The sequence below is a fragment of the Pieris rapae genome, chromosome 6 (genome assembly GCF_905147795.1).
Source record: "Pieris rapae chromosome 6, ilPieRapa1.1, whole genome shotgun sequence".
Lineage (NCBI taxonomy): Eukaryota > Metazoa > Arthropoda > Insecta > Lepidoptera > Pieridae > Pieris > Pieris rapae.
Genome location: NC_059514.1, coordinates 9,978,173 through 9,990,047, shown reverse-complemented (window position 1 = coordinate 9,990,047; position 11,875 = coordinate 9,978,173). Strand labels below are relative to the sequence as shown.

The following is an 11,875-nucleotide window of genomic DNA, read 5'->3' as shown; positions in this document are numbered from 1 at the left end:
AATGAACTAAATAAAGCGGCACTAACTCCGTATTCCTAAACAACAAACAAGAAATTTCGCATATCATTTTATACAACCCTCTCTTTCTAGTAGCTAATGTTAGAAAGGGAATACGATAGATATTTTTGTCTCAAAATTAGTTCATAATCTAAGTCAGTATTTTTTTGCCTATCATTCCATCCCTGGCGGCAAAGGTTCTAAAGGATTCGGCACTGGCTGAGGTGGAAACTTCGGTGCTACATCCTGCAAACAGATTATATATAAATTAATTTTAACTTCTATGTATTAGAAATTATAAATAAAATACAATCAAAACTACAATTCCATTATTTGTAAAGTACTTTCGTCTCTTTCTGTCAAATTGTGTTTACGCTTTGATAAAAAGAGATAGATGATTACTGTGTTTTCTTGTTAATACTTTTTATACATAAGTAATATATATATAACACTTAGTAAATCTAGCTGGATTTTTTGTATATTTTCACAAATTAAGTAATTTTTGAGGAATTGTGAAACGGGTTGATGATTGTGCATGGCCTATCATTAAACGCACCATTTAAAAAATGCAGAAGGCTTATGTTGATGTACTTACTTATTAGGTTGCGTTTAAGTTAATTAATTTATATATATATAATATAAGTATATAATATTAAGTTTAATTAAATTTAAAAGGCCGTCAACGCACTCGAGAGTCCTCTGACATAGCGCCCATGGGCACATCATTTAACATCAGATGAGCCTCCAACCGTTTGCCTTACACAAAAGATCAGAAGGAGATCCATACCTGTGGTTCGAGTAGACGCGCCAAATGCGGCGGTAAGGAAGGCAGCGCACGCGCAGGTAATGCTGCTAACACCCGCGTCGCGGCAGTACCCAATCGCTCACAGCACTTCACCCAACCCTCCCACGCGACTTTGTTCGTCCATACCTGACAGACATTGATATTGTTTTTTTAATAATAATAATAATTTATTCATTGCACGAATATGGTATAAAATGTCAAGGTGGTACAATTGTCAGTCGTTCGCATATTCTGCCACACACAGTGGCGCGCAAATTTATCTTAGTTTAGATTTTACATTATTAGTCAGAATCATATCAATTAAGTCAATTATCATACATAATTAAATTTGTATAAATTGTTACTAACTAAACGTTGTATTATAAATTATTAACTTAAAAAAAACCACAAGCGCAAAGCTTACAAATCACTGTGATGACGTCATACCCTGAAACACGCTAACGAAGTTATTCTGGCCACTAAGGTCGACCTTCGCCCATGAGGGCTAACGCATACTTTAGGTGAATGCTTGGCGGCATTATGTGGGGCTCGCGATCAATCCTTAACTATACTTTAATTTTTAACGTAAAATTCTGACAGATGTCATTTTTTGACATGTCAGAGATTACAAACCTTTTTGGCCGGGCATATTTTTCAATTTCAATACAAGTCTATACATATGAGTACATACATTAAGTGCATTGCTCTACATTAAAAGTGGTGTTAGGGCGAGTCCCTTTTAATCAAAAATAGTAAAAAAACGCATAAGTAAAGATAGCATTTTTTTAAAGCTTGAATTATTAGGCAGTGGTGCTATAAAAAAAAATAAAAAAAAAATTGTATCAGTTCACTTGAGTAAGTAAAAACACAAAAAATACGTAGCATGTTATTTATTATCAAATGGTTCAAATTTCGGTGGCGAATATCACTTATGAAAACTCAGAGTACAGCGGTCTTGTCCGTCCGACACGCGATGTACCACCGTTCATTGATGAGCCATCAATTCGCGGTCAATAATAATATGGGAGGTCGGATCCAGTGCCCCAGTGCATCAGCATCTCTTGTTTTAGACGCAAGGATGCTCTCATTCCCCCACTTGCGTCATGGTTGTCGGCAGTATTGAAGGCCAAATTCCACTTTAGGTTGGAGCAATGGTACCACCTTTTTCCACAATTTCTATATTTAAGTCCTAGAAATAGAAATGGCTATATCGTCACTTTTATTACTCACCTCTCTATCAATAAGCAGCTGCAGTATATTCAAGGCCAGTGGTCCAAGGTTGGGGTATAAAGTGAGGGCCTGGAGGACACTCCTCATCATCAGAACTGGGGTGTCCTGCTCTTCCGCCAGCCGCTGTAGAACTGCTGATACCACCTGGAAAAATATTTAAAATTATGTATCAACCAACATTACTTGTCTCTTGATACAGAAACGAGAAGAGAACAAAGAGAATTAAGAGAACTAAAACTTTTGAGATACCAAAACTAGCGTAGTGATTGCATGCAAGTGCGATATGTCAGACACACAAACATAGTGTCAAAATATTATAGAGCACAGACTGTTAACATTACCTTAGTTTAAGTTCACTAATATTGTAGCAAATTATTTATTATTTTATATTTATAGAAAAACAAATACATCAAAATAATTAGGAATGTAATGACTTTTTCGCTAAACAAGCGATCTCTACCAGACAACCCTAGTAAGGGAAAAACTAAAGAAATATAAGTAATAATAAAGTTATTGAATAATCACCAACCCTAAAATAATAAAAACATATCAAAATTAATTTAGTATATTACTTAAAAGCCATAATTAGTGTTAAGGATAGATTGTAACTTATGTAAAGTCGCACTACCTTTTGCGAACTTTATTATAGAAAATAACTTACGTCTTGTGTATAAATTTGTTTTTCGGCAAAACACAGTCCGGTCGCCTTGATGATAAACTTCAGGTCTGCCTTACTCGGATCAATCAGGTGCAGGGCGACTAGAAGCTCCTCGGGAGTAACTAAAAATACCAATATGTATTAATTTTACACTATTTAATATCGAAAATACCCAAACACAACAAACAAAAAAGAAAACCAGTGAAAATGTAAAAAGACAGAAAGATTAGCGTTTGTGATTGGCCAAGCGGAATCATGGATCGCGTCTCTGATTGGATGAGAGAAATCATAATCAAATGCTTTTCATCTTATGTTTTAAATATAAGCCTTTGTGAGTAAAAATCATAGATTCTAGAATTAGCTCATTTAAAATATATTTTCTGATAATAGTAAATTATAAGAAAATTTCAAAATATCACCACTATTGGCGCTGTTTGATATGACAATGTTATGCCAAAGTAAAATTACTTCATTTGCTATGACTATGGGGAAGGTCCGTAATAATAAATGGAATAATAATAATGAACAATAAATGGACCCAGTGAGTTAATAGATATCCTAAGGTGAATCAACATAAAAAGTAAGTAAGTAAGTAAATTTGTCGCGCTTTTAAACAAGACTGCTATTGTTTTTTAATATTCATTAATATAGACGACCGTGGTTTCCAAACATATCGTGATTTAGATTATACTATACTGTAAAATAAAATTATTGATAGATTAAGTACACGCCGAAAGACAAAAGTAGACACCTCGCCAAGTGTCATTATCGCCAAATCAGGTGCCAGGTTGATTTGTGCGTGTAGTAAATTAACTTCGAAAAAAAACCACAACGATAGTTTTACCATAGACTAATAAAAGATTATAATGCAATTTTTTGTTGTCTGTACCAATATTTATACGAAAATTCTTATGCGTGCCAACCATCAAAAAGTATTTAATGACATATTGAAAACTGAGGAAAAGTCGGTGACAGTTTTCTATTACATTCGGTGATAGTGCAATATTTAAACTTAAATGTTAGATTACCCCAAAACAAACTCAAATTAATTTAACTATTTTTTAAGGCACTGTTAAATAATAATTCGGCATTAGGAAAAGTTTAGTTAAACCATTTTAAGATTTTGGACACATTTGGAACTGTAAAAATATCATATTTCATAATCAATTACATAATTTATAAGCCTCCTATATAATGTTAAATTTAGTGTACTTTCTTTAACAACACTAGAGGCGGCTATGGTGTGGAAACATACAGGAAACGAAATTTATGAAAACTTTTCCGTTGAACATATATTTTTCTAATTATTTTACTAAAAGTGCACCGTCCCATACCCACAATATGTATAAGAGAATTACTTACAGATAATTTCCGTATATTCTGCAAAATGATTATAAATGTATTTTTTTTTAATTCAACCCATACTGATTCCAATTTTTTTGGTCAATTCGAAATTATTTTGATTTGATGTTAATTTTTTGTTTGTCACTTAAGGACTAAAATCCATGAACAACTGTTGAGGCATTTTTAGATTCTTTTAAATGAAATTAAGAAAGTCAAATAATTTATTGAAATTAGACCTATTATAAAAGGGCCTTCAAAATCAAATTTCAAGTTAAAAATATTTCAAAAAGTACCCTAGCTGCCAAAAGTTTCATATGGAAAAGATTGCGCAGGAAACTCCATAGCTATTCTTTTAAAATAGTTTTTACAATACATTGATTTGATAATTATATGTTAAGACCTAGAATAAAAAACTACTATGCTAAAATAAAATAGGCTGTGTTTAAAAAAATGCACACCTATCAAATATATATAAAATTAAATGGTTAATATTTATTACCTGGTAAAACTTCATTATTTGGATTCTGTAAGCCCAGTAGTTTGTTGAACACTTCCTTAACGACATTTGGGTTCAGTTTGACAAGCTTCGGTAGAGCTGCGAGGATCTAAAATTAATTTCAAAATCTAAATTAGTTATATCTTCTACAGTATCTTAGATTTAAAGATATTTATTCTCATAAAAGACATTAGTCACTTACATGAGAACACTAATATGCTAACGCTACAATTTGAAAAAAAAAAAAAACTTGGTATAACTTGGATGAACTTTCATTTCCGTAGATTGGGATCACTCAATAGATGGTCTTTTAATCTTAATTTAATAATAATAATAAGTCTTTATTCATTTAAGTTAGTACATCTTTCTTTTCATAGTGTAAGATTTTAATGTAATTTAAATGTTAAGTTCACATATTCTACATACATAGCTGTCAGAATTCTACGGAATTAAAAATCAAAGACAAGGTCTTCCAGCTGTCTAAAATATTTACTCACCGCGTTTTGGCAAGAGAACAAATAAAGCTTCTTCCTTCTCTTTTCAATAACTTTTATATTATTTATTTCTCATCATTACTGTGTCCAGTTTGTGTTTCCACCACACCAACTTCTACTATTTAAGATCATTTATAAAATAAATTTAAAAAAAAATTGAAACTATTTACATACCTCCCGTTTAGACAATCCGTTAAGTATAGGAATCAGGAAACGGACATCCGACACTCGAGTGGCGTACAGCTCGCGAACACGAGACACAAGTTCCGGGGTTGGAGGCGCTAAATTTGTTAAACAATTATATATTGATTTTATTTTTTATTTTTGCGTTGTTTATTTATTGACGAAGGTTCTATCGAAGACTTTTGTTCATTCAAAACGCTAATAAAACTGTGATAATGAACAGAAGAAGTTTAAGCCGCGTTTCCATTATGCAAGTACATGCAAGAGTGACGTCACACTTGTGTGCAAGTGATTTTAATTGGAATCAAGATGTTGTTCGTCTTGCAGCTTGCATATACGTTTCTAGTGGCATACTCCTAGTTTTACAGTGTTTATCAGGAGTATAAGGCGTTCTGTGGTAAATATTCAAATAAAATATAAATATTATTGTTTTCTCTGTAACCCACTTAGCACTAATTTTATTTTTTCAAGGTAATGCTTCGGACACTTCGCTCGAGCGCTGCTTATTTGCACATAAGTTACAAGCGCAAGGTAACTTTTGTGCAAATGAGCTGACTTAAATGTTGTGCGTACAAGTTTGAACCTAATTGCCTGCAACTTGCAACTTGTTTGCAAGTCATTAGAACAACGAAAACGCGGCTTTAATAACCCAGTTAAAATACCTACATATTAAAATAAGATTCTTAGGGCCTGTTTCACAATGTATAGATAAAGTGCCAAATAGCTATGCAACACATAAATTATTCGAAAGATAAAAGTTCCAAATAAGATACTTCGAATTTCATGACGTATATTTATCATACCAATAAGTAACAAATGGCTTATTTGGAACTTATCCGGACATTGTGAAACAGGCCCTTAGTTACTTTATTTATATTATATATTTATATGTCCAATTTTAAAGAAAAAAATACCTCTTTATAGCAAATAATTTAAGAAACATTGTATTAAATTGATAATAAACAAATTATTCCTACTTCTATTTCAGACGAAACAAAAACTATTTTATTTTAGAGTAAGATAAATTATTAGCTCGTTACTATCTGCCCCATGTCCCATTTCACACAATCAAACATTTTTACCTTTATCTGTAAGTATATGGACCAGTCTCGTCAAAAGCGTCTCAGCCCCACGTGGACAATCCTGTAGGAGTATTTGAAAAGCCGGCGGGACCGTCCCAGGGGCCGATGCCGCTACGGCCCTTAATGGACCCTCAATGGCCCTAAGAACACAACGCTTGGCCTCCGAACCCGCGCAACCATAGACACGAGCCACGTCTATTATAAAGTCTGAAATAAAATTGTATTTGTAGGACTGTATCTACTACATTTCTTTACTATTAGGGACTTTTTGTTTCCATGGAATATTCTAGAATTAGAGTGTAGAAAACAAATCTATATAGGTTCCGCATGTCAAATATTTCATTCTTAACCACTATTTGTCGGTTTTATATCTTTTACTTCTTACAAAAATTAAATGAATTTCTATGAAATTTTACTATTTCGAGTTGAAGTTACACTTATTTTGGCGCATTAGATGAAAATTATGACGAAAAAACCGACACCCTGAAGTTAGCCATAATCAATATTTTAGTTTGCGATATTAAAATAAACATTATTATCTAGATAATATGTTAAAATAAAACTTTCAATGTATTATTGTAATGTATTTTTCTATTGTTAAACAACATTTTTTTGTTACGCCAAAGAACTTTTATGCACATAAGTACATACACATTTTTTTTTAAATTTTTTTTTATTAAAAATAATCCTACACATTAGATGAATCACTCACCATCGTTTTCCATAAATAGAGCCATTACCAAATTCAAGCATATCTTGTATAAGTCATCAGACCACACCCTGATATTATGCCTAGAACTCATCAATTCTGTGGGTGGGTTATCGAGGGCAATAAAACCCAAATATAACAAAGAATGCTTTTCTATCACTTTCTTGACCGCATCTGAGCCATTTTTGAATATTTTAACTGTTGATTTTATTGCTATGTCGCGGATTTCCTGGACTTCGTTCACTGCAAAAAATATTTTAGTAAATAATTTGAACCGTAAACAAAATGTCAACCATCGTCACACCAATATGAGTTCTTTAGTTTTTAACCACACTTTTAACTTGTATTTTAACAATCTCGTTTCCGATATAGTCCAATCAAGTCAATAAAATTGTGATCCCTTAGATAAGCCAAGTTATCTTTTGTTAGCTTTGCACTACCCGCAATTCTATGTTATTTATAATCTCATATTTTAAACCATTAAAGTCAGTTGTTACCCAGATTCAAACAAAATCCTTTATTTGAATATATCCATACAAAAACCACCACCGCACTTAATACGTAAGTAAAAAATTTAAATAAAAAAAAACTCGGGCACTGCCGCAGTAAAGCATTTCTTATCAACTTATGCGATTATAATAATTAATTATATAAGATATTAATTAAATCTACCATTCTACCAGACTCAGACTAACGCTATATAGTCCGTCTCACTTTAACGAGTATTGGGCGTACCTATATTACGACATCGTGTTAGTTTTTTATTTTCGTTACGGAATTTCTTGATTCAGTCGCCGCATTCAACGCCCGCAAAACCAATGCAATAGCTTAAAATCATAGTTTTAGGACATACCTTAAGATTAATTTAATAATCATAATTTAATTATATTAGAGATACAATTAATTTTGTTAGATAAATTAATTTAATGTTGACAACAATTATAAAAAAAACAATAATAATATTATGATATTTTCATGCGTATTTTTATATGGTTATTTAAGTAAAATAAACTTACACGCCTGCGAAACTAACGCTGGAATATATTTGTGCGCTCTAGGCGGTCGCATCGTACACAACTCTTCAAGCAATTCAAGCGCTAATAACGATTTCTCTTCAACCACCAAATGCTTCAAATAATCCAGCGCTTCCGGAGTTATTACTGGCGCCTCACAATAAATCCTCCTTAACAACACTTCCTTGCTATTCTCCATCAACGGATCTCCCCTTTCACAGATCTGAGTGATCATTGCGCAAAGCAATTGGTTATAATTCTGGTCGGGCTTTTCGTTAACCTTCTGTAACGTCACTGGGTGGCGATTGAAGCCCTGCATATAAGCGTATTCCTCATACAACCAGGCTAAAGCCAAGTCGATTCGGTTGATTGGATCTTCCAACACGTAGTTTAGAACTAAATCCCGAATTTCTGGTGTATAGCTTGATGCGAAAATCGTTATAAACTTCGCTCGGATTTGTGCAGCGCCGCCGATCGCTGCTTCTTTTTCTGCGTTCAGAATGCGTTTCACCGCCTGAAGCATCAATCGTTCTTTGATCTCTTTTGGTATCGGTCGTGTTATCTCCTGCAGCTTTAGTAATTTCACTTTTTGCTTCAATTTTGGAACGGCCGGTATCTGTGGAAGCACCTGTTTCTCTTTCTCTTTTGCCTTCCTTTCTTCTTCTTTCAAGTACTCCTGCCGTTTTTCCTCCATAAGTTTGGAGACAGCGTTTTCGACTTGACGATCTTTTGTTGTTTCTTGTAATTTCGCCACTGCGTTCTTCAGAGTAATTTTTTCATCATCTTCAGATAGCAAAGGTATTTTTGTAACTATCGTTGGATCGGGTAGGGGAATTTCTGATTCACCTTTTACGACTGAGTGCATCATTTTGGCTAAGCTACGAATATGTGTCTTTGTACCAGCATTAGGTATAGGTTGGTAGATGTTGATGAAGTTGCTAGGCATTTCGTTTGGTAAATTGTTAAGGAGGGTTGACATAACAAGGTTCAAAACATTGTCCAAATTATTAAGCCCATCGAAGAGTGAGTCTTCATTAACGAGGTTGGTTTTCGCAGTTTGAATGCTGTCATCGTCAAATCCCGTTCGGCTGTTACTATTGCTATCGCTTTCTTGGCTATTTGGAGGTGAATCCAGACGAGTCTTTTTTGCTGGTGAATCACCATTTTTAGAATCGGTTGCTAAAGCCAATACACGTTTATGTCTCTTTTCTTTTGGTATGACTTTATTAATCTCCTGTTGAGTCATTCCAATATCTGAGAGCAGTTGCATTAGTGCTGGAATCATTTCATTTGATGATGTATGCTTTACTAAATTTATTAATTGGATTTTAAGATGTTTTCGCACAGAATTGACTTGTGATTGTGATAGTGTAGGGGGCAATGTTGTGTGTAAATCTCCTAATGCGTGGATTACTCTTGCTAAATATTTTGGTCTAAACTTTGCCAATGATATAAGTGTAGCCATACAGGCCATTAAGTTAACACTTGATATATGCTGGGAATTGTGAAATTTGATCAATAATTCAAATATATGTCTGAAAAGAAAAATATAATCTTTTTAAATTTATAGATTTTTATTGTTTTTTTTATAAGCAGTGTTGGCTTCATAGTTCATCATGCGACTATCTTCCCCGAGATCGTAGGATGACCAATGGAACAAGGGACTTTCTAGTCGATGGTGTCTTGTCATTTAACACGCTTTTATAGTAAATTCGACGGCGTGTGTTGGGCACAAAAGGCTGCTCATCTAATTGCTAATAATAACATATTATCACGATCAGATACATAAAAGAACAGATGTCGTGGTCGCAGACGATTTCGTTAAAGTGTTTTCCACATGAAAAAGTGTTGATAAAAAAAAAATCCATTGGTTCACACATGACCTCCGCTGAGAGTTCTTATGCCACTAGACCAACACTGCTTCCATTAAAGATCTCAGTTATAAACTTACTCAGCTTCTTCTTCTAAAGCCGCATGGTTGATAAATGTTAATGTATTTGGTATATTATCAATACTAAAATCAGAGCTATTGTTAGCAGTCTGCAATAACACTACCTCCTCGAGAAATTTGATTGCATGTGTTCTTATACCTTCATTTTCACTATCTATCATATTTAGAATTTGTAACTGGAACATATATTATATTATAAAACAAATACTTACATGCAAATAAAAAATTATAAATTGATTCATTGAGTTTTATATTTTTGAATATAATTATACATTTAATATTCATAACATTAACATACTTTTGTATACAGAACATTACAATATGCATACTTTGAATATGTATTAAAATTTAAACCCATAAATGTAGAAATAAAAACATACCACTTCCTCACTGGGACTCAAAAACTCTCATTGCAAAAAATGTCATCTATATTACTTAGTAATTTTGTATTAATTAAAGACAAGCAAAATCAATTCAACATTATTTTTCTTTCATTAATATTTAATGTGATCTATTGTGATAACCTTGTGTAATTTCTATTATTATATTTACATTTACCATGACAAATTTAGTTAAAATAAAGTTAATTTGATTACCTTTGTCTTAGTTATGTGTTCCCAAACATGCTTCATTTCTGCTACACTTTCGTCCTTACTTATCCATGTGAGTACATTTTTGTAAATGACACCGGCAGCTTGTATAGCTCTCTTCTGTACAGCCACAACAGTGTCAATAACTAATAATTGCAATTGGCTGATGACTTTTGGCAAGGTATAAGGAAAGTTTGTGCTGAAAATCCAGGTTAGACTTTTCTATTAAATCTTCTTCACTTAATATATTTAAGAAAAACTTCAACATTGACATATCCAGTGTTTTTAAGCAATTATGGTCAGTAAGGGTTTAAATAAATGTTCTGACTAATTACTACATTATTTAAGTAAGTACTTGTAGTAACATTATTTTCTGTCCACTACAATTAATATTTATTAATACATTTTCTATTCAACACGATATTCTATATAAATAGTGACATAAAATATTGTATGAGTGAACCTTGACTGTTTTGGTATATTATACAAGATTGTTATGGCATGGATAATAAGCATAACAAAAACATTTCAAAGATAAGACTTAGTGCCACATATGACTCCCAACTGTCAATCATATTAGATTTTGATGTACTGGAATCATAGTTTATACTTAATGGTTCTTAATTTTAACTTTAGTGCCAATATTTTAAAACTTGCACAAAACTTGGCTCTCTAGCTCACATTGTGGCAGTTTTTTTTAATGCTAAAAGTCCGTACACAGTTTAAATAAGATAAGGGAGCAACTAACCTTAACTCTTCAATAAAGCCTATTACAATTTTTCGTATGTCTGTAGACTTATCATTTACAAAACTTAATACATTTTCCATATACATAGGTATCATGGCAGAGAGCTGATGCGTGAGCACTTCCACGATCCTTCGCAAAAAACCTGCCCTTTTACCACCGTCTGACATCCCTGCCTCGTTTATCCATTGTATTAGCTGTAAAGGTACAGGGAAATAAAAAGCATTTTCAAATAAAACCAATTTAATCGTAAGATCACAAATAATTTACAATAACGAACCTGTTTTTCAGCGTTTATATTAGTGATTGGTTTTGACATTGTTGCTTGATATTTTATCAATTTACTCAAAACACATTTTTCTTTTAAAGATACATACAATGTTTGTTATTGTTTAAACATAAACAGCGTTTCCACAATTATAGTAGGTATTCATTTAATTCTAAAAAAATAAAACGCGTTTGAGCATCCACTGCTTTTGGATTTTGGCAATTGACAATTGACATTAACTTTCCAAGTTCTCACTATTGATGGTAACTGACGGTTGTCATATGTCATTGACGATCGTCAGGTTCGTCAGGATCGTTCAGGAATCGGTTGC

The 11,875-nt window shown here is 32.8% G+C and overlaps 1 protein-coding gene across 1 annotated transcript; it reads right to left on the bottom strand.

Moving 5' to 3' along the window:
* Positions 1-59: 59 nt before the first annotated feature.
* LOC110991713 (symplekin) lies at positions 60-11,784 on the bottom strand. Its single transcript, XM_022257179.2, has 13 exons — positions 11,557-11,784; positions 11,280-11,473; positions 10,538-10,730; positions 9,942-10,117; positions 7,994-9,525; positions 6,981-7,220; positions 6,269-6,475; positions 5,178-5,284; positions 4,513-4,618; positions 2,673-2,791; positions 2,012-2,155; positions 785-928; positions 60-243 (listed from the first exon to the last, which is right to left on the bottom strand). The coding sequence occupies exons 1-13, from the start codon at positions 11,593-11,595 to the stop codon at positions 172-174; spliced, it is 3,273 nt and encodes a 1,090-aa protein (XP_022112871.2). The 5' UTR covers positions 11,596-11,784; the 3' UTR covers positions 60-171.
* Between the last annotated feature and the right edge of the window lie 91 nt (positions 11,785-11,875).

Coding starts and splice junctions, on each gene's coding strand:
- LOC110991713 (XM_022257179.2), bottom strand. CDS start 11,595: ATGTCAAAACCAATCACTAATATAAACGCTGAAAAACAG. Junction 5,285..6,268: donor CCATATACTTACAGATAAAG/GTAAAAATGTTT, acceptor TAACAAATTTAG/CGCCTCCAACCCCGGAACTT. Junction 2,156..2,672: donor AACAAATTTATACACAAGAC/GTAAGTTATTTT, acceptor ATATTTTTCCAG/GTGGTATCAGCAGTTCTACA.